A 22,529-nucleotide genomic window follows, 5' to 3' on the forward strand; every position below is an offset into this window, starting at 1 on the left:
CTCATGGGGTATAATTTAAAGGAAATTATTCTACCCATTGAATACTAGCATTTCAACCAATAACGTGCTTCATTTGATGTGAGTATTTGTGCGTTTTCGTATTACAATAACTGAGTAATTGCCATATTTTCATCGAATTAAAGTTTTTGATCACACAAAGAAATTTCTGAAAATGTTTTCAGTTATTTTTTAAATAGGTTCAATAACAGAGTAGGAAAATTTGTTTCCTTCCATAAATAAGGATACTTCATGATTATGGCAGATATAAATTAGTATTTTTACCGTGAAGTTTTTCTTTGACATTAAGTTCAGACTCAACGGCGAACATAATATATTGAATACCCGTCATAATCCATAGTACTATTGAACAGCATAGAGAAGCATTATGGTATTGAACCTATTTACCGATATTTATATAAAGGTCTATTAAATAATCTAATTTCGATGAGAATATGTAATTCAACAAAACGAAAACGACCAAAAACTCACCCCAAATGAAGACAGGTAATTGTTAGATATCATCAAATGCTTTGACCATTCTTCAATGGGCAGCACAATCTACGAACGCCATTTGATTACCATTGTATCTTTGTAGATCAGCTTACTAAAGCAGACTGAGAATCTACAATATCCTTGAGATATTAACCAAAGAGTTCTCTTTTATATGGAATACTATGGGATCTAATTTTTAAATTAATGTTTTAGGTTCAATATTATACGAAATTTAAAAAAGCACAAAAAATTTTATTTTATACGTTAGCGCAAGGGGATTAAAATTAAAGTCAAATAAAATGTATCTTTTGAGGAACGATAAAGTTAAAAAAACCCTTTTAAAGGTTCTCAATTACTCCGGCTCCTACATGCTTAATTTCATATTTCCAATTTCAATAAAAAGTACCTTTTGAAGAACGAAAAAGTTCCAAAAAATTCCCTTTTATAGGTTCTCACTTACTCATGATCCTAAATGCTTAATTTCAAGTCTATAGCCAATAACAACATAAAGTTTTATTCGTAAGATGTTGTTCATTTAATTAAGTTCAAAACTTGTTTTTAAAAATATTATTGATCATGCCATTAAATACACTCAATGTATCCTTTAAACACACAATTGTAACATTTCTTGCTTCAAATTGACATATTCAAGTGATTGCACAGTACGTTGTACATTTACATTGTACATGGGCGCTTGTATATTTATGTATAGTACTAAATTAATAATTTATAATTTATTTTTAACCAACATTTAGTTGCAATCCTTTAAAATCCTGGTCTATTAAAAAGACCATTGTAACCGCCTCCGTAACCACTGCCATAACCAGTATTTCCATGCTGTAAAGGTCCTGTATGAGTGCCAACCTCTGTATATTCGGAATTTGTTTTTAGCGTATGATCGTAAACACTATATCCTCGTGGTCCTTGATAACCATAATTACTAGGATTATTATTCCAATAAGGATATGGCCGAACTGAACTAGGTTGGGTATAACCGGCAGAAGAATAGCCTGACTGATGTGAAACTGGTGATGCATTAGATGGGTAACCTCCCTGATGTGAAACTGGAGATCTATTAGATGAACCTGGTTGAATATATGAGTCCGATGTCGATTGATATGGTAGTTGAGAGCCATGAGCTCCTGTTTGAAATGATTGGGGAGTTACATGCCCCAAAGAACCAACATTTGTATGTGGATTTACCATATATCCAATACCGTTGTTATAGCCCTGTTGACCTGTTGGTTGCGGACAACCGGTCGGACTGTAACATGGGCTTAAAGCGGCAGAACATCCACTACTAGTACAGGGCGGGTTATCATATGTATGTTTATGATGATGTTTACTACTATCTGTAGTACCCAATATAGAAGTCACTGCACTATATAATGATTTCGATTTTTCATCCGTCTCTTCACTCGTGTAACCGGCATTTGCGGTCTGAATTATAAATACAATTGCTATTATTGCAACGATTATTGTATGATGCATTATTCTTAGTTTGTAATAAAGATTATATATTTATTATTTTTTGGCTCTCTTAATACGTTGTTAAGACTAGAACAATTTAAATGAAACTAAATTTTTTTTAAATGAAAATTTAAACGAGAAACTATTTAAATATATGAAATCATAACGTAATTCATAAGTTTGTCATTTGGGGTTATCATCAGGAAGAACATACACACATGTACATATGTATGTACATTTTTTATTAAGAAAATTTCTAAAAATAACTCTACTTTTGTACTCATTCCGTGGAAGATTGTTGTGATTTTTACGTAAAAGGTATAAACAAAAAAAACATTTCATCACAAATTACAACTTGCAGAATATGTACATACATACATACATAAATATGTTCATTTATTTAAGGAAAATAATTCAAATTAAAAAAAAAACATACATGCATATGTAAGATTTAACGTCTTGGTTCGATACCATACATGGTTGGCTCTTCCGGTATTTTTACATAAAATGGCGAATCTGGAGTTATAATTCCTTTTAATTTTCCTTTGTCTAATGGTTGGTCAGGTTGAATTAAATTGGCATTTTTAAATGGAGCCAAAGGTGGCATTGGTAGCAAATTAGGTTGAGGATGTTGGGCAGGATATTGCTGTGGAAATTGTGGTGGCGGATAATAACCCAAAGGTGGCACTGGTCCATAATATTGACCATATGTATTTGGTTGTATAAAATTTGTAGCTGGTGGTGGTGGAACATAATGATAGTATACTTCAACATTTCCATTTTGATATTGTTGTGGATCGTACATATTTAAGTTTACAGAAATCGGACCTAAGCTATGAGAAAAAGTACTTTTTGCAGATGAGCCATCATTATCTTCATTATTAATATTAAATATTTTCGATAAACCAGGAAAAATATTCACAAAGTTATTAATTCGTTTATGTACATCTACTACGGCTTCACTTCTACCTCCCAATAGGCCAAGACTTAGTAATAACGAAGATAGTTGAATATAAAAAATTATTTTTATAAGCAAACTATTTATCATTGCGTTAAAGGTCTCTGTTGACTAAGATCTTATTCTAAACTGCACACTTTTTTACCATGAAAATCACGTATTGAAATGAAAGAGTGTATTTCATTTAAATATATATAAATATAAGAAGTTATCATGAAATTCTCATATTATTTTTATAAACATAATAATCATTATAAGTTATTCACTGGGGTTAATGGGCAAACAAACAAATGTGATAATTATTTAATAAAGAATTGAACAAATTCGCTCAAGAGTTTATTTTCCTTTTGTATGTTTTTATATTTTTGCGAGACTCTTATACACATATTTTAAAATCGATTTAGCCTAAAAATGAGAATTTCTGATGTTCCTACAAGACAACAATAGGTATCAAAAAGACTTCTAATATTGAACATTTTGAATTGAAAACAAGTATAAATATAATGTCGGTCATAGTCGACCATATGAAACCCTACACCAGTGAAAATTTTGATTTTTTTACATATTTATTTTTACAAAAAAAAGAGATTTTTTTCAAGAGGGCTCATAGGATGGCCTTGTATACAAAGTGCTATATTTTCCATTTTAATTGTTTCATTCACAATTATATAATTGATTTGTACTACATTTTAATAACAACAATAAAGGTTTAATACTATTTCGTTGTGAGTTACAAGAAAATAATAACTGAATTAACTCCATAAATAGCTGTTCGAAACTTAAGTAATTTTTTGATTTTCTTTTAAAAATCTTTGGTCCTTTTGAGTTCCAATCACCTTTATGGAATAGATTAGTTACTAGTGTAGTTCGTAATGAATCTAAATCGGATTTAAAGCTATTCGCCCCTGCAATGTTTTCTCAATTGGCAAGTTGATGAGTAATCGAAGAGTTTGGTTTGGTACTCTTTGATCAACTTTGCCAAAGATTTTGGTTCATTATTATGCTGAAATCGCAATAAAGTAAGTTGTTCTGTTCAATCATATGATTCATTTTGATGGCGAAAAACGTCCCAAAAACAAAAACAATCCAACTTTGTGTTTCAATATCAGGACTAACTCTTCTCTTCATAAAAACATGGCCACAACCTTTAATTTTTGCTCTCCATTCATTATTGGGCTTTACTAAAAGAGTATGTTATAATATTTCCTTTAGCCTTTGAGCCTCGCATACTCTGTCTGAATTTAAGAAGAAAAATGTAGACCCGTTTTTAAATAAAACTGTTTTTTATTAGTCATGCGTAATCTTTTTCAATGTTCTACCCAAAATTGTACAAAACTTGTGAAAAAAATCGAATTTCTTTAAGTAAACTCTGTACCATGTCACTGCGGGATTCATATGCGGTACATCATCATATATTGAAGACTTAAAAAAGCATGAAGGCCCAACAATTAAAATTGTGGGCAAGATTTTTGGTGAGTAGAGTAAGTCATGATTTTAAAATACAAATAAAATTGGAATGTTTTGATTTCTGGGACATTTTTCACCAACAAAATCACAGGATTAAGTACATTGAACACGGAACTTTTTTTATTTCGATTTTCAGCATGATAATTAACCAAAACCTTTGGCAAAGTTGATCTAAAACTAGTTATCGTGTAATAGGACCAAAATTCTTTGATTGTCCATCAAAATCTCCTGACTCAAGTCCATTAGAGATGCTGATCGGCATTCTGAAGCGCTGGGTCGAAACTCGCAGTTTTAGAAAACATTGCAGCTGGCGAATGACTTAAAATCCGATTGAGATTCATTGCGAACTACACTAGTAACTTCTCTATTCCATAAAGGTGTTTGGAACTTAAAAGGACCAACGATTTTCATAAGAAGATCAAAAATTTGCTTAAGTTTCGAACAGCTATTTATGGAGTTGATTCAGTTATTTTTTTCTTGTAACTCACAGTAAAATGGAATTAAACTTTTGTTGTTGTTGTTATTATAATGTAGACACATAATTTCTATGTAATTAATAGGCAAGGCGATTTTTTCGGTTCAGAGTTTTGATATAATAAAATTGTAAAAGTAGTAAAATTTTCAGTTTTGTCCTATTAATGGGGAAACTGGAAATTTATCTAATTTCTCTTTTGTGTATTTTATATTTTATGAATAATTTAAAATTTATATGTTTTTATTCTATTTACACAGAAAAAATAACACATAACTGGAATGAATTTTGTAATAAATTGTATGATTTGAACATGATTTTTTGTCCCATGAATTTGTACATGAAAGATTTTTTGTATTTTTTTATTTTTATAAAAAATTGCAATAAATGTCCGTTACCTATTAATATCTTCCATTTTTTAGAAAATAAATAAAACAATTACAATAAATAATACAATTTAAAGTCCCTTTTTGAGGGGTCAGTTGTATGGGGGCTGGGTGAAATAATGGACCGATTCTAACTTTTAGTTTGATTGCAAGGTTTTAATGGACGGGCGGACAGATGGACAGACGGACGGACATAGCTAGGTCGATACAGAAAATGATTCTAAGTAGACTGGTATACTTTAAATAGTATCTAAAATTCAACCCGAATTTTTAATATAATATATATTTTTAATAGTAAATAAGCCTTAACTAATTTTTTTAAATATATTTGTTTTTTTCTTTTCCAGCTTTATTCTGTGTTATGTTTAAACTACAAATTACCAATGACGTCGCCAATTTTGCAATGCTGCCTGAAATTTTTATTAATTTATTCATCTGAATATTTATATATGTAAAATAAAATCACATGTATGTAAAAAACATATAAAAGGTATTAAATTGCGTACTATAAAATCACCTTAATAACTTACAAAACCCATTTAAAAAATACTTTCACATACTTTAAGGGTTTACATTATAAGTGTAGTGTTGCCATATCAAGAATTATAAATGTATATTAATGTTAAAGCCTTAAGATATGTGAAGTTTTTTCAGGAATAAAATTTAAAAAATATTAAAATATACTAGTTGCAAATTCTGTTCGCCTGGTATTCTTGTCAAATTTGTAAAATACACTTTTGTACTTGCTTGCTGTTCGACACAGTGGGACAAATTAAAAAACATTGTGAACAATTTTTTTTAAACCAAAAACAAATGTTAAATATTTATATTTGATTCTTTATTTTTTCTATTCTTATGAATGTACTACAATAGTGTAGAATTTTAAGATTAAATAATAAATGTTTTTTGTTGTATTTATATTATTATATACCGCAATAATTAATGCATAATTTAATAAAAATAAAAAAAATATTTATAAAAACGTCAAATTTTACTTTTTTTTATTCTCCAATACATATTTTAAGAGCATCTTTCTTTGAAATGCTGCCTTTATGTATGGTTCATTATGTGGTATATATTTGGTAGGGCGGGAAGTGCTTTTTACTTTATTTTTTTATTTTTCAAAAGACATAAAACAATAAGAGAAAATTAAGTTTTAAAAATTTCAAAATTTTAAAAAACAAATATGTTTATGCAATAAAATGTAAACGTGTTTAAACAGTGGTTAAGATATACAAAATACACGTATTTTGCGCGTATATTCATATGGGAGCACGTAGTGAAAGCACTGAAATCCCATTAAACTACACACATATTCTAACTAAAAAGTTATACATTCTTGCTTGTGTTTACATTTAATATCTCAAAAGATAATAATAGATTATTGGTTATTTTTTTGTTTTTCATGTTTCATATTAATACAAATTTACGTAGTTTTTTAAAATAAAAATTACATAAACATTAATAATAGTAGTAAAGAGCGACGAGCTTAAGAAGAACTCGAAAGCAAAAGAAGAAATTATATATAATGATTATAAAAAAAAGAAGGAAAGAAAAAAGTAACGTTGTATTTTGTTTTTTTGTATTTTTAAAGTCTCTAAAATCTAATCATCCATACTCTCATTGTTTCGATCAGGAGATGCGTTACCATTTTTCGGTGATGCTGATCTTGATCTGGAACGTGATTTGTTGTCATTAGAAACAGAACGATCGCTGTAAAATAGAAAACGAGAAAGAAGAAAGAAAATATATAACATATTAGTAATAAGAAGGAAAAATATATTCATATTATGATGAGGAACAGAAGCAACAGGTTGTTTTTTTTTTCAAATGTTACACCCCATTCGAAATCAATTCATTGGATAGATATGATAATTTTTTAGTAAAATGGGATGTAACATTTTATTTAAGCAGTATATAGCAGTTAAAATAACGACAAACCAAAAGACGAATACATATTTATTTTCATGGATCATATTTTTAACTTCTGCTTACGAAATTTCAGAAAAACATTTTTGAATACAAGAATAAATTTGGAAATTTTAAAAATTAAAAAAAAGAAAATGGAAATAATATAAAACATATAAAGAAAAGGAGTTTACAGTTAAGGAAAGTAGGAGTAATGAGAATAACGTACTCAACACGAATTGTGAGAGACGGCATCATTGCAAAGACGACAGACGACAATACATGTAGTGTATATCCATCCAATAATTAATTACAAATTATAATTATGTATGTGATGCATTGCAATCATTCAAATCATTGGTTATATGTATGTTTATTGTTGAAATCAATCGATTGTTGCAACACAAAAGAAAATAAAACAAAAAACGGAAAAGATTTAATTTACAGTGAGTGCACAAATTAAAACAATAACTAAACACAACTTACCGTGAACGTGAGTCTCTGCGAGATTTAGAACGGGAACGTGATCTTGATTCACGTTTAGAATTGGAACGTGAACGAGAGCGCGAACGGGAATCACGTTTGATCGAGCGAGAACGTGAGCGGGAACGAGACTTAGATTTCGACTTTGACAATTCACGTGATTTGCTATTGAGATTAGAAATATACGATTATTTATATTAGTTATTATTCACATGTAATATATGTAAAAAAACATGGCTTTTATAAAAATGTTTCTTTAACTTACTTTGAACGTGAGCGGGATCGTGATTTAACTGGTGACTTAGATTTTGAACGTGCTCCACGTGACTTGGAACGACTGCGAGACTTGGAACGTGAACGTGAAGAACGGCGAGAACGAGAGCGAGAACGTCTGCGTGAACGAGAACGTGATCGGGAGCTAGATGAACCAGATGCTCCACGTCCTCCACGACCACTGCGGCCACTACGACGGTCTTCAACCAAACGAATGCGACGACCATTTAAGTCAGTATCATCCAATTTTTCAATAGCAGTCTTCATATCAGACAATGAAGCAAACTCCACAACTCTAAAAAATATAAATAAATAATTTAATAATTAACCATTTATTCCTGACCTACTTGTTCTTGAAGTAGATAGAGAGAAAAGGTACTTACCCCTCATTTCTTCTTTGCTTATGGGCATCAGCATAGGTTACTTCACCGGCTTGGCGCATATAATCTTTAAGGTCCTATTATATTATATATTTAAACAAACACCACGATAAGCACCATAGAAAGAGTAAACAAAAAAATTTTACATTAGTAAACATTAGTTGTAATAGAAATTAAAAGAGTAACACATTCGAAAATGAATAAATATATTCAGCCGATTGTTATAGAAACACGCGTGCGTCCGATCAATGACTTGTCCCAACATTCGATCATTAGACTGATAATACAGAAATCGACCATCAATTCACTGACTGACCACACAAAGTTGTAAGTAATCCTTATAAAAATTTCCTCATCCTTAGTCTGCCTGCCTGCCTTTCTGTGCGAGTATCACGTTATTTCTGTGTCCCTTACACTCACGCCTAAGCATGTATCATACAACATTTGCTTAAATATTCACTCATTTTCGTGGTGTCTTCAACTCTTTTCACAAAAGAAAAAACGTTAGAAGAATAATAATCAATATTATATATAAAAGAAAACTTAAAATTACAACTTTTTGACATGGTTGAATTGAACAGTTCTTACATAGAAGACGAGACGTCTGTTTTTGGAACGTTTTTTATGGACCAACCAATCTACCAGAACCAGAAGGAGATCGATCAACTGACCAATTTTGACATTGTGGCACGTGTTTTTATGTATGTATAGGTGATGTGGAAGGGTAGTTGTTAGAAGTAGACGGCCATTTCTCATAAAAGTTGCACATCTTATCAAGCTGTAGTAACGCATACACTTCACACCTCACAAGAACGATGCACACGTGTTTTTCATAGGAACTGACTGTACTACAAAATCGCGATTAGGGCACACTTCATCATCATCATTATCATCATAAGGGGGGCACATATTAAGAAAATGTACATTTTATTATAACCAATACTAAAAATCAAGAGCTGGAGGAATGTAAACATCGGAGAATGTACGATTTAACCGACACAGACCATGTCAAATCTGAACTGTCTGAATACATATTATTGCCAAACTTCCAGTAGTCTTTGTTTTTGGAAAAGGGGGAACACAGTGGTGCTGGTGGTAGTAGTAGGCGACATTAGTTATTAGCCAATGACATCTGCCAAAATTGTTTGCCAGAGGAATGATATAAGCCTGAACCTATGGACCGATGCATGTATGAGTTTAGTTTGCCAACCTCACTGGAAAACAGAGTCATGTATCAGTTCGCTTTAAAAACGTACTGCAACTACTGAAAAAGAGAGAAATTGTGACATGTCTCATAGTTAAAAGGAGACAAGTTTATGTAAGAGTATTATGCCGGTCTATTCGTGTGGTCAAACATCTTTAAAGCATCTGCTCAACTAGGACGTAGAGCTTAAGCTTTCCTCGCTTCGTAGTAGTCGTCGCTTCATCAACTGTCTTAGAATGGTTATGCCAAAAAAAGTTGGAAGAAATGAATCGTGTCATCCCAGTCATCGAGGTTTAACCAAAATATTCCCTCTCCTTTCTCGCTCCCTCTCAATGTACAAAAATTGTCTTCTTGGGAAGAGTGTTTGCCTGCCTGTTTTATATGCCGTCAGAAAGACTTCATTTTAACTTTTTATTGTATCTGTCTTGTTGTTGTACAATACTCGACAGGCTCGGTTTGGATTAGATTGATATTCCCGCACGATCATTATTTATAATTCGCAAGTTTATTCCAAACATGATATTATATGATACGCATTTAGTTTATTTCACAATCGCACAAATGGTCGGACCTCTGCTTCTATCGAGTACTCCGAAATCTTGTGTTCGGAAAAGATAAAATCGAAATATACTTTCAGAATTCTAGAATTAAATTTTTATATTTCAAAAATATTAAAAATTTGTTTTAAAACTTAATGAAATTGATTTTTGAAATACCTAAATTGATGGTATCATTCATTAATTCTCAATCTTAGACACAAACACAAACGTATAAATAAAACAACTTCAACATTTTTGGTGACCACCGTATTTCGATATAAGTTGTCGGTAGTCAGAGTAGGCGTCTATAGATAGAACGATTGAGATGTATGGATTTATCTCATGTTTATTATGTATTTTGTATAATTCTCTTCCGCGCGGCCTCATATCACAATGATGAAATTGTCTTTTTTATAAGCAAGTGGCTACAGATTGTTGTGTATGTTTAGAATTATGAGATTTTTCTACACTCGTTCGTACACGCATAGCATTTTAAAAGCGATCAGTTTGCGATGTCATTCGTAAGCATCTTCTGCGTCGAAGGTAATTAATAATTTACATATGTATGTTAAGAAACCTGAACATGATTGGCATCTCTGACAAAACAAATACGTCTTCTATATCTATTTAATAAAAGAAATAGTTCTTATTTCGGTTCTTCCTTAGTATAAAACAAGTACGCATCTATCGATCATCATTTTTGCACGTTGAACGACGATTTGTGTTGAAAATGTTTAATCATCAATTGGAATACATGGTTCGGTTGACTAACTGACCAGCTTTATCAATGTTATAATTGATATTCTTTGTATTATAATTTGCCAACACCTTTCTTTTTAGCATTGATAACGATAGTCACACATCTAATTGAGAATTTGTGGAAGATGCGATAAGGACCCACACACACAATACGATTGATTATTCCGTTCTGAAGTGCATCTTCATAATTGACCCATTTGTTTATTGTTCACCTAATTTGAAACACCACTTGTATGTATCTTATTTTAGGACACGCACTGTATTGGCAGGGTGATTGATGATGTACCCAGTTTATTTGATGTGCATTTGGTAGTGTTTTGGTCGTTAACATTTCAAAAATAGAAACAATTTTAGGGGGAAATGATAAGTCAGTTTCTTTTTAATTCACACACATTGAGTTTATATACAAAATATTGAAAGGATTTTCAAGGAAATAGTTGAAAAAAATATTTGTTTTGTTTATTAATTAAAAAAATAGTTAAGCAAAAGTTAGTTGAAATAAAAAAAAATCATAATAAAGATTAACCAAAACAAAAAAAAAATAAAATCAAATGTAGTTCAGTTAGGAGGACATAAGGATTTCTTTGTTGCATCATGCAGGAAAGATATGTATGAAGGTATGTATACATTTATAGTATATAACATTGTATTGGTATGTGTATACAGAAAAACAAAATACGTCTTTGTATGTATAAAAAAAATAATAATATTAGTATGTATTTTTAAAGGAATACACACAAACTTGACATTAATTTAATTATTATTGATTATTATTAATAAAGCATGATCCGAACCGTTTTGCTAATACAAAAATCATAAAGTTTTAGAAATATGTATTTAAAACGACAGCTTTTCTGTTTTTTTTATAATTTTACGATTTTTTATTTACAAACGAAAATTCAAGCCATGCCCTATTAAAAATGTTTATATATTTTGCATTTATGTGTATAATTTTAAATGTAAAAAATAACTGAAATTTACTATTTTATTTAGATAAATAATATACTTATTATGTCTTATACCCTCCTCTTGAATCGAATATTTGAAATCCATAAGTAATTGGATTTATCATTCATTTTATAAAGGAGGAGTATAATACATTTGTTGAAACTTTAAAAAACCTTTGAAACTACTTTATTCTACGGGTTAAAATATCGAGCTATTGAAATAGATATGTGAGCAAAAAACGTTTTACATACCTGCCAACTGACACGACTGGACAAATTCTCCACAATTAGACGATATTCAGTACGCAATGGTGGACCATAGCGGGAGTTTGATCTGTTGTTCTTATTTCTGAAAGAAAAAACGTATTTATGGTAAAATTATTAGTTTATAAAATGGAATTTTACAATGTTTTTTATTAATTTATATTTAAGATAAATATGTAATATGTTTTTAAATATATAATTTGCAACTATGTATATTAAAACCTCTCTTAACGAACAGTATATAGGGCCCCTCAGATGGTTCAATGAAACCCCACTTGTCAGAGCTTTTGTGGAGAGCAGATGAGAATGCTATTATCATTAAATTAAGAGATTATTTTTCCTAGGTACTCATGCCAGAAGGAACGAGTTGAATATTACTACTACTACAGAAGTTGTCATAATAAAGAATAGAATAAGTATTTGCTATTGACGGATATTTACTGAAAATAGTGTTACTTGGCTACTTTTATTCAGCTATGACGTAGCTATCTAGGACAAACCTTAAATATAATTTACGTTATCAATAAATCTGGTGATGCTCTTGAAGCAGTAAATAATACAGTCAAATATGATGAAGTGTAAAAAAAAAGTTTAGATCTTCCAGAATTAATTCCATCAAAGAATACAATTATTGTCGGAATTGTTTTTAAAAACTACACAATCTTACGTTTTCGGTTTTATGCTTAACGCATTCTAGATCCAACACAAAATTGATATTAGAATTCATTAAATCTAATTCTTTTTTATATTTTCATTGTTATACCCTTCACCTTCGTGAGAAGGGTATATATAAGTTTGTCATTCCGTTTGTAATTTCTATTATATAATATTCCGACCCTATAAAGTATATATATTCTGGATCCTTATAGATAGCGGAGTCGATTAAGCCCTGTCCGTCTGTCTGTTGAAATCAGTTTTTAGAGATCCCCAGATATCGGCGAGACCCGAATCTTCAATAATTCAGTTAGACATGCTTTCGAGAAGATCGCTATAAAATCAGCAAAATCGGTCTATAAATAACGAAGATATGAGCAAAAATCCGAGACCTCTGAAAATTTCATCAAAAAAGCCACATTTTTTTCATGCTTTGTTAAAAAAAGCAACAACAACACTGTGAATTGGATAAAGATGTACATGTACGTGTGGAGATTCAGCAGTGTATTTTTTTTTTTTTTTTTTTGTATAACAAGAACTAGGAGATAAAGAAGTAAGTAATATGTTGGTAATACAGCACATTTTTGTTTGAGGGTGGTAATACAGTTTGACGGTGGTATTACAGCACAACGGTTAATATTTCTTTCTGCTACAGTTTATATTTGTTTGTATGTTATGTATGACATGTGTGCAGAGATACAAAATAAATAAAAACTGTTTTTTAAAACATACTTGGTGAAGGGTATATAAGATTCGGCACAGCCGAATATAGAAATATTACTTGTTTCTTTTTAGATTCTATTACTACCCTCAATAAATGGAAACTCGCAAAAAAAAAAACGTTTTTTGTTAATATAGTGGTCTTTGCTTTTAAATTTTTAGGGTTGTCGTTCTAGAAAAGTTCTATTTCCGACTATATGTATGCATATATCTTTAGTCTTGATGATCTTGATATACATACATATGTATGTAGGTACATAGGTATATGACGATATTATTTCTTTAACAATTTTAGAAGGATAATTACGATTACAACTCACTTGTCATTATAACGTCCGCCACCACGACGACCACCATCATAGCGGTCGTAACGATCCCTATGGCTACCACGAGCTGTACCACGGGCAGGTTCAACCACAACTCTGCAATCAATTTGTAAAAGAGATAAATATTAACAAATTGATATGGAAATTTAAATATTTATTTATTACCTTTCACCCAATAGCTCTTTCCCATTTAATTCATAGACCGCGTCATCTGCATCACGGTAATCTTCAAATTCCTGCAAAAATATTATTGTGTATTTAATGTGTTGTCATAACATATTTTTTTATTGATTTTTTTCATATCATATCTGTATCTACTTACCACAAAACCGTAGCCATTTTTAATTAAAATATCGCGTGTTCGTCCATAGCCTTTAAAGAAACGCTCTAAGTCGCGTTCTCTTACACCATATGGTAAACCTCCAACATACACTCGTGAACCCACCATTGTTTTATTTATTTAAATGTGTTTTTAAGCTAAAATATAAATAATCTTTATTTTAAATTATTGAAATTTTAAATCAATAATACAGTCTGCGCAAAACACATTTTTTTATATGATTAGGGTAATTGAAAAATTTTTGCAATATGGCGTCACCGGGTACATAATTTTTATCAAATACATACTGTTTATAATATAATCAAGGTTTTTTTTACAAAATATTAGTTTTTAAGGAATATTTGTTTTGCCAATTCTCACCTTTGCTAAATAAATTTAGCTTAACAATTTTACTGATTTGGATTATTCTTTTTATCTTAATTATTTCGGGAAATTTTCACTTTTTTCACAGCACACATAAAAACAATGATTGAAAAACTCACGACGTATCAAGCGCGTGTTCCGAAAACGAACGAAGAGTGAATTTTCATTCGTAAGTAAAAAAGTAGAAATGGCGTCAAATAGGGCGAATTCTTATAAATTCGCCTTGGCGGCATTAATGTTGTTGCCATGGAAGTGTTCGGAAATATTAAGTACTAAATAATGTAGCGTTATTTTTATAATTTCTGGCGATTTTTAAAAGTATACTTACCATCATAACTTATTATTTTAATTTCCATTATGAAAATGACATTTTTTTAAATAAATATTAATAGAATTACCGACTCAAAATTGGTTCAGTCCATAAAAACCAACTCTAAAAAACACTTATGTAAACACAAATAATTTATTAACAATCATTTTTATCGGGAAAAAATTTAACAGGATCGTTTTATATTTGATCATAGCTCCCATCAATCAACACATAGAATTAAGTTCTATGCAATTCTTGTTAATAAAACTAAAATTAACTCTTACTTCTTATTGGGATTCTATAAATCGACTTTCGAATAATCGACTTTTTGTCAAAAATAGTTGATAACTCGACTATCGTCTATGAAAAAAGTCGAAAAGTCGACTTTGTAAATAAAAGTCGGAAAGAGTCGAAAAAGTCGGAAAAAGTCGAAAGAAGTCGAAAAGTCGGAAAAAGTCCAAAAAAGTCGACAAATCGACTTTTAATTAAATGAAAAAAGTCGAAAAGTCGAAAAATCGACTTTTTATATAATGCAAAAAGTCGACTTTTCGTTTCAACTATAGAACCCTACTTCTTATTGTTAAATTTGTTGATTATGAAATAAAATATTATGTTTATTTATTGTTTATTGTCATGCATAGGGGTAACAAAATGCTGATTTTATCACGACAACCCAGAGATAATTTTATTGAAATAATGCTATATTTTATAAAAACGATTAAAACTAAATGCAAATTTTATAAATAAACACTAATTTCACTAAAATTTATGTTTAAAATCAATTTTATTTGCACAAAAATAAAATTATACACAAATTTTACAATAAAATGACGTCAATATTATATTTATTATAACGCTAATAAATGCCGTCTGTACTTGCTAATTTGTTATCATGATAACAATTTGACTTTTAGCATAATAATAAATATTTGTCTAATATAGAAACGGGGTTAGCACAAACAAATTTGTTTGTTATGGAAATCGCTAGATTTACCGAAAAATAGGTAGTTGTCATCACTGCAAATAGTACTAAAAACCGGCTGCATTCAAGGCGAATTATGGCAGCTTTGTTTGTAAATAGATCTGTCTCTATTTTTCATTCACAACTCCTTTTTCTGCTAATAATTGTCTTTTTCTTGCAAATAGAATTAAACGACCAAAGAAGCCTTTGCAAAAAAACATACTAAAGAAAACCGGCCGCGTTGTTTCAATTCGTTGTGGAAGTCTGCCCGAATTGATTGTGTATTTTTTGACTGGTCGGTCTTCAAATAATCTCAAAAAAATAAAAGTTTAAAAATTAAACTAAAAAAGTGTTAAATATTTAAAAATTCATTTTGTATTGACAATTCTCGAATAAAGAGTATAAAAATGTCTGTAAAAAACGAAAATGGAAACAACAGCGATTACAATGATGAGGTAAATAAAATTTGTAATATATTTGTTATATTTTTACTATTTTGAATAATTAATAATTTAAAGCATTAAACTAACTATTTAATTTGTAAAATCTGTAAATGAAAATGTATTTCGGTTTTCCTTCCATATTGCAATTTTTTCTTTGAAAATGTATGTATAAGAAAAGAAATTTGGTGAAAGAAAAAAAAACAAAATGGCGGCTTCATAATTGGTGCGTTTGTATGTAAAAATCTTTAAATGAGGTTATTTACCCATTTTTGTTAATAAATTTTACATACTATTAAAACGTTTTTATCAACAAAGTTGTTGTTTTGTTTAAGACAATGAACTTTCCGTTTATATAGTTCGAAAAATTTTATGCATAACTTTTTGCATCGTTGTTAACTGTACTTACATAAATGCATAGGATGAATGAAAATCACACGGAAAAATTATATGAAAACTTGTATGTCCTTTTCAGCCCATCAACGAGCCAGAGCAATTGCGTAAACTGTTTATTGGCGGTTTAGATTACCGTACTACCGACGAAGGTTTGAAAGCCCATTTCGAAAAATGGGGTAATATTGTTGACGTCGTTGTCATGAAAGATCCCAAGACAAAACGCTCTCGTGGTTTTGGCTTTATTACTTATTCTCATTCGTATATGATTGATAATGCTCAGAATGCACGTCCTCACAAGATTGATGGTCGCACTGTGGAGCCTAAACGTGCTGTGCCACGCCAAGAAATTGATAATCCCAATGCTGGGGCCACAGTTAAGAAATTGTTTGTTGGTGGACTTCGTGACGATCATGATGAAGAATGCATACGTGAATATTTCAAGGACTTTGGTAACATTTTGGGAATTAACATTGTCTCTGATAAAGAAACTGGCAAGAAGCGTGGCTTTGCTTTTGTTGAATTTGATGATTATGATCCCGTTGACAAGATTATTTTGCAAAAGAGCCACACCATCAAAAATAAAACTTTGGATGTGAAAAAAGCTATTGCCAAACAGGATATGGATGGCGGTCGTGGTGGCGGTGGACGCGGAGGTGGTGGCCAAGGTGGTCGCGGAGGCGGCCGCAATGATCGTGGTAACCAAGGTGGTGGCGGTTGGGGTGGCAATCGCCAAAATGGTGGAAATTGGGGAGGCAATAATTTCGGTAACAATGGTAACTTTGGCGGCGGCCAAGGTGGTGGACCAGGTGGTTGGAACAATCAACCAGCCGGTGGTCCCTGGAACAGTGGTGGTGGTAATGACGGTGGTTGGAATAATGGTGGTGGCTTTGGTGGTTCTCAAGCCAATGGTAGCAATAGCGGTGGCGGTGGTGGTTGGGGTGGCAATAGCAGCGGCGGTGGTGGCGGCAATTTCGGCAACGACTATCAACAAAGTTATGGTGGTGGACCTCAACGCAGTAGTTTCGGCAACAACCGTCCTGCACCATATGGCTTCAATAAGGGTGAGTTTTAAAGAAACAGAAAATATTTTTATTTTGTTTTAATCAACAATATCTTTATAGGTGGTAATCAAGCTGCTGGTGGTGCTAGTAGTGGACCTCAAAGTGGTAGTTTCGGTGGCAATAATTACAATAGTGGTGGAGGACCCGGTGGTGGTAATGTTGGAGGCGGCGGCGGTGGTAACAGAAGATATTAAGTATAAGGTAAGTTTTATGATATACATATCTTAAAATTTTAGAGAGACCTACTATTAATTACATGGTACAAAAATTTCATTTTCACAAAACTAAAAGCAACCCTCATATTAAATACATTAAAGTAATTGTTAAAGTTTCATATCTAAGGACAAGTCTCTATCTTAAATAACACAAAAAGAGCAACAAGAAAATTTCGCTAGGTATTTAATTTTTTTCTTCAACATTATTTTTCTACGACCATCATTTTGATTTAATATTTTGTATGTTTTTTATGTTTAAATTATGGTCATTAATGGGAATAAAGAAACTAAATTATTAAAAAAAATTGTTAAAGACGACAATAAAAATAAACTAATTTGTATAATGTACTATATCTCGAATACCGAATCGAATTTTTAATATTTTGACGGATTTGAAAAATTTACAAATCCGATTTGCGAGAAAAAATAAGCGTTGATAATTCTATGAATGCAGCTAGCCTTAAATAAAAATGAAAATAATTTTCTGTACCATGTAATTGACCTAACAAAAACGTCATTTCAAATAGTAATATGTTGGGTTTATTTTATACATAAATACATTTTAATTATCAGCGCTCTGTTGTATCATATTTATATGCCTTCAAAACGCTGAAAAATAACGACAACAAATCATGTTCTAATTGTTAATTCTAATAAAAAATTTAAAAATTTTTTCCTCCTTCGCAAATAGGTAAAAATAGAGCAAAATACAAAAACTATCAGACAAAAAGAGAGAGAGGCAGGCAGGAAAAGGAAAAACAAAGCGAGGAAGAGAAATACGCTAGGCTCAGGCAGGCAGGCAGGCTTATCAGGCAATAAAATAAAATTTTATTCAGAAAAAAATCGAAAAAAAGCTTAATTTTTTAAAGAGTATCTTCTGTCTATCGTCTTTATAAAGAGGTACAAGGAAATAAATACCGCAAACGATTTGAACACAGCCTGTGTGTATACAAATTGATGTAACTCTATTTTTTAGTTATTACAAACATGAGCAAGTGTAACTTTGTTTTTTTTATGAACCCTGCTTTTAGGCTCTTAAGCATCTTATATTTTTAGTAGAGTAAATAAGTTTTTATTTATAACAGATAATATCATCAAAAATACCCTTCAGATATAGAATACAAAAAAGAAATACTTGAATTATAATTAATATTAACAAACAAAATATGTAGTAGTATGTATAATTCTTTCATTTGATTCCAATGTTAAAACCGCAAACAAAACCACCAATCAATTATAAAGCTAACTACTCATTTTAATATACAAAATGAGATAGACGGTTTTATATAAATATATGTATTTAAAAAAGGTATTAAAAGAATAAGAGAAATCTTTTACAATTGGACAAGAAACGATTTTCAACTAACAGCAAAATTTTAATTGTTTTGTATGTAAGAAAAGTACCTATTTTTTGTGTACCCAGTATTTAATTATAACCATATCTATGTAGTCTGTACGCTTGTCTACTGGTGTTTATTATTTTTTTCTGATATCAAAGTATATATTCGGAAATAGTAACAACACTTGCAAGCAGCAAACGAATATACCTAATGGTTTTTTTAATTCCAATTTCATTTTTTATATATATAATTTAATTTCCTAATTTGTTTTTACAAGCTATATATGATCAGTCTTTTTGTCAGTGTATTTATTAATATATTAAAAAATGATTTAAAATATATACCATAATTAATTTTAAGACATTTTATATATTTAATTAAAGAAAAAGGAAGCGTAAAAGAAAAATTTACAACATACAAAAAAGCGTTTTTATGTAGTGTATATATAAAATATTTTTAGTAAATTTAGTTTTGAAATCATATAAGCGATTATACTTTCAAGCAGAGATTGAAAATAACGGATCCACTTTGTTTTTATAAGTTTAATTGCTGTGATTAACATTTATAATAGTGTTTTTACAATTTATCACTGAAAGAAACCGAAAAGAACACCAATCTAACTCGCTACAATTGATTTTTATTTTGTAAACATTTTTGAAAACGTCTACCTATGATTTTTATTTTTAAAAGCAAAACAATCACCCCTATTCTGCATTTCGATTATGTTTACGCATTCAGTTACGCAATGATCGGAAAAAGATATTCCAAGAAAAAACTGAATCGAAAGAAAAAGAAGCAATTCCATTCCGTTTCAATGTCCTACGATTGTGTATATTCTGCATTTCTATCGTAATTACGTTTTTTCATTTCATCACACACTACACAAACATTGCATTTTGTGCAAACACGAAACACCCTCATACACTACACAACAGGCTTGCACAAACGTAAAATACTGGTATGTTTGTCAAGCCGCTTGTTTAGCCTATTTGGCCCTTAAGTTATTGTTTATGGGGCCGAGTCGAATCGAAATGCGGAATACCAAAGTTGTCAAACGGAGAAAATTTCGATTCAAATTAAAATGCGGAATAGGTGCCAATAAATTGCAAATTTAAATACACGATTAGGACACACATGCTAACAAACTATATTCAAAAATCATAGCAAACAACAATTTACTCTCCCACTCTCATTTAAATAAGACTAAAAAGGAATATAAAAACCAAGTGCTCAGCTAAAAACATAAGTAACAAAACAAAAGTAGTAAAGTTTATACTAAACCATACAAGTAGAAATCATTTTATAACTGTTATTCTGAGTGATTTATTAAAAAAACAAAAATAAATCAAAATTCAATCACTTTTATTATTTGGCCCAGTTATTTTCAGTTTCTGCTTTCAAGTGTCACACGGTTAAACTTACTCGTATTGTATTATGTGTATCTGGATGTGTTTGGGACATCCTAGACCTGGTTCACACAATAGGAAACTTTTCTTGAGAAACTTTTGATTTTGAGTGTGGGAGAAAGAGATGCTTGATATTTCTTTCTCTATCTGTCACACACAAAAATCAAAAGTTTCACAAAAAAAGTTTCCTAGTGTGAACCAGGTCCTACAGAAAATTTTAAAATGAAAATTTAAATGTGGGATATGTTGTAAAAATGTATGGCATTGCAACCTAGTTTTTATATCAAATAAATTACGAACACATCCTTGCCCATTTTCTTGTGTTTTGCGTAAAAATATTTTCGTAAGAAAAAGAAGCAATTCCATTTTGTTTCAATGCTTTCCAATTCTCTATATTATGCGTTCCGATCATCATTAACACATTTTTGAGTGAATAGCTTTAATATTTATTTATGAATTCGTGGCTTTATGGATCTTCTTTGAGATATTTTAATCTAAAACATTTTTCCCGAATTTAAAATATTTTTTGCATTTCGATAACTTCAAATGGGAAGCTGGAACCTCATGTTAAACATAACACTTGCGATAGTGTTACAAGTTATCATCTGATTACAATGACGCGCTCTGAATTGCGAATAACAATATAAATGTATTTTATTATTTAAAATAACTACAGTTGACGAAACTCAATCGAAAATATTTTACGTGAATTAAATTTGCAAACGAATGCAAAAATAGAACATATACAATATATATACATAAGTTTCTCATAGGGGTGAATGTCATATTTTGTATTTTTACAGATATGTATGTGTGTTCGAAGCCTAAAAAGTTATACTTTTTAAAATTTATATTATAATTAAAAAACAAGAATTTGATAATCGTTTTCAAGTATTTGTATATAATATTTATAATAATGATATTATTTTATAAAGAATTAGCAAAAAGTTTATTTAAAAATTTCTATGAACAAACGTGTATAATATAATTGACATATAATAGAACAATTTTTAGCATAATTTCCGACATACACAAGTACATCAGAAGAGGATCTTCAAAAAAAAATTGATTAAGGGAAAAAATCATTTATTATTAATTTATCAAGAGAGCAGTACTAATAATTACCATATCTTTGATTTGTTTTGTTGCAAGACTGAAAATGTAATCTATACTCCTGTGTTTACATCTATCCCAATGAGTAGTACTCGGTCTTGGAATTGAAAAAAAAATACTCTTAAGGCTTCGTCGACTATACATCAGTTTGGTAAGTTTTTTTTTCTAATTTATAATTTTTAGATATTGATCTCTTTTCAGGATTTTATACATTATATGTAATTGAATATTTTTGATAATATCGTAATAAAAATAGAAAAAAAAATTCTCTGTGTTTGTATTATTAAAAAAAAAAACTAAAGTCTAAACGGCCGAAAGCGAACCGCATTGGTTCTGAAAAATTGTTGTTTCAAAATATGGTTTGTTTTGTTAGAATTGTGCATCAAAAAATTAACTTCAGTTATAGCCCGGACCTATCAATTTCACATAGAGCATAAAAATATACGTCGAATGTCTTGAAGTTTTCCATATTTTTTCTAAAGAAAATTTGAAATTTTTAATGCAAAACTAGACATTTTCGATAAGAACAGATGTCATTGCTTGACCACGACATCTATACGGAGTTAAGTAAAGTATAGGGGCAGCTGTTTACCCCCTTTCAAAATTAGACTTCAAAAATGTATATTTATTTTAAGAATTCATGAAAATTTGTTTTAGAAAATCGATTTGCCGCGGAAGGTTTTCCGTTATCAGAATACTATTCGCTTTTACGCAGTGATGGGGCCTAATTTTCGTTAAGCCCTAATACATAGTCTGTATTCTGAAGAATCTTATAAAAAGATCTGATTACATTTCTAAAGATAAATAACTATAACCTCAATAATTATAAACAAATTTAAAACCACAGATTTAAATATTTATAGTAAAAATAATAATATATAT

General features: G+C 30.2%; 4 protein-coding genes across 11 annotated transcripts; 1 reads left to right on the forward strand and 3 right to left on the reverse strand.

Annotated features, from left to right (window-relative positions):
- Positions 1 to 1,166: 1,166 nt before the first annotated feature.
- On the reverse strand, positions 1,167 to 2,169 carry LOC111682630. The gene has a single exon (XM_023444623.2). The coding sequence runs from the start codon at positions 1,981 to 1,983 to the stop codon at positions 1,258 to 1,260; it is 726 nt and encodes a 241-aa protein (XP_023300391.2). The 5' UTR covers positions 1,984 to 2,169; the 3' UTR covers positions 1,167 to 1,257.
- A 141-nt stretch (positions 2,170 to 2,310) lies between these two features.
- Positions 2,311 to 3,075, reverse strand: LOC124419893. Its single transcript, XM_046950849.1, has one exon. It carries the CDS (start codon positions 3,008 to 3,010, stop codon positions 2,414 to 2,416), a length of 597 nt encoding a protein of 198 aa, XP_046806805.1. The 5' UTR covers positions 3,011 to 3,075; the 3' UTR covers positions 2,311 to 2,413.
- A 2,986-nt stretch (positions 3,076 to 6,061) lies between these two features.
- LOC111682629 (serine-arginine protein 55) lies at positions 6,062 to 14,569 on the reverse strand. Of its 7 annotated transcripts, none has more exons than XM_046950847.1 (10): positions 14,403 to 14,569; positions 14,025 to 14,179; positions 13,868 to 13,938; positions 13,697 to 13,798; positions 11,991 to 12,087; positions 8,293 to 8,366; positions 7,902 to 8,204; positions 7,640 to 7,801; positions 7,201 to 7,232; positions 6,062 to 6,958 (listed from the first exon to the last, which is right to left on the reverse strand). In XM_046950847.1, the coding sequence occupies exons 2-9, from the start codon at positions 14,148 to 14,150 to the stop codon at positions 7,226 to 7,228; spliced, it is 942 nt and encodes a 313-aa protein (XP_046806803.1). In that variant the 5' UTR covers positions 14,151 to 14,179; positions 14,403 to 14,569; the 3' UTR covers positions 6,062 to 6,958; positions 7,201 to 7,225. The 7 variants fall into 7 exon arrangements, 6 of the variants coding, with proteins under 6 accessions (XP_046806803.1, XP_046806802.1, XP_046806800.1 ...); XM_046950846.1 differs by having other exon boundaries at positions 7,187 to 7,232; XM_046950844.1 differs by lacking the exon at positions 7,201 to 7,232 and having other exon boundaries at positions 6,062 to 6,919.
- Positions 14,570 to 15,917: 1,348 nt separating this feature from the next.
- On the forward strand, positions 15,918 to 21,913 carry LOC111690674 (heterogeneous nuclear ribonucleoprotein 87F-like). 2 transcript variants are annotated; one of them, XM_046948818.1, is made up of 4 exons: positions 15,918 to 16,131; positions 16,592 to 17,573; positions 17,634 to 17,774; positions 21,687 to 21,913. In XM_046948818.1, exons 1-3 carry the CDS (start codon positions 16,084 to 16,086, stop codon positions 17,765 to 17,767), a joined length of 1,164 nt encoding a protein of 387 aa, XP_046804774.1. In that variant the 5' UTR covers positions 15,918 to 16,083; the 3' UTR covers positions 17,768 to 17,774; positions 21,687 to 21,913. The 2 variants fall into 2 exon arrangements, with proteins under 2 accessions (XP_046804774.1, XP_023308976.1); XM_023453208.2 differs by lacking the exon at positions 21,687 to 21,913 and adding an exon at positions 18,480 to 21,280 and having other exon boundaries at positions 15,919 to 16,131.
- Positions 21,914 to 22,529: the final 616 nt, after the last annotated feature.

The sequence above is a fragment of the Lucilia cuprina genome, chromosome 4, assembly GCF_022045245.1.
Source record: "Lucilia cuprina isolate Lc7/37 chromosome 4, ASM2204524v1, whole genome shotgun sequence".
Classification (NCBI taxonomy): Eukaryota; Metazoa; Arthropoda; class Insecta; order Diptera; family Calliphoridae; genus Lucilia; species Lucilia cuprina.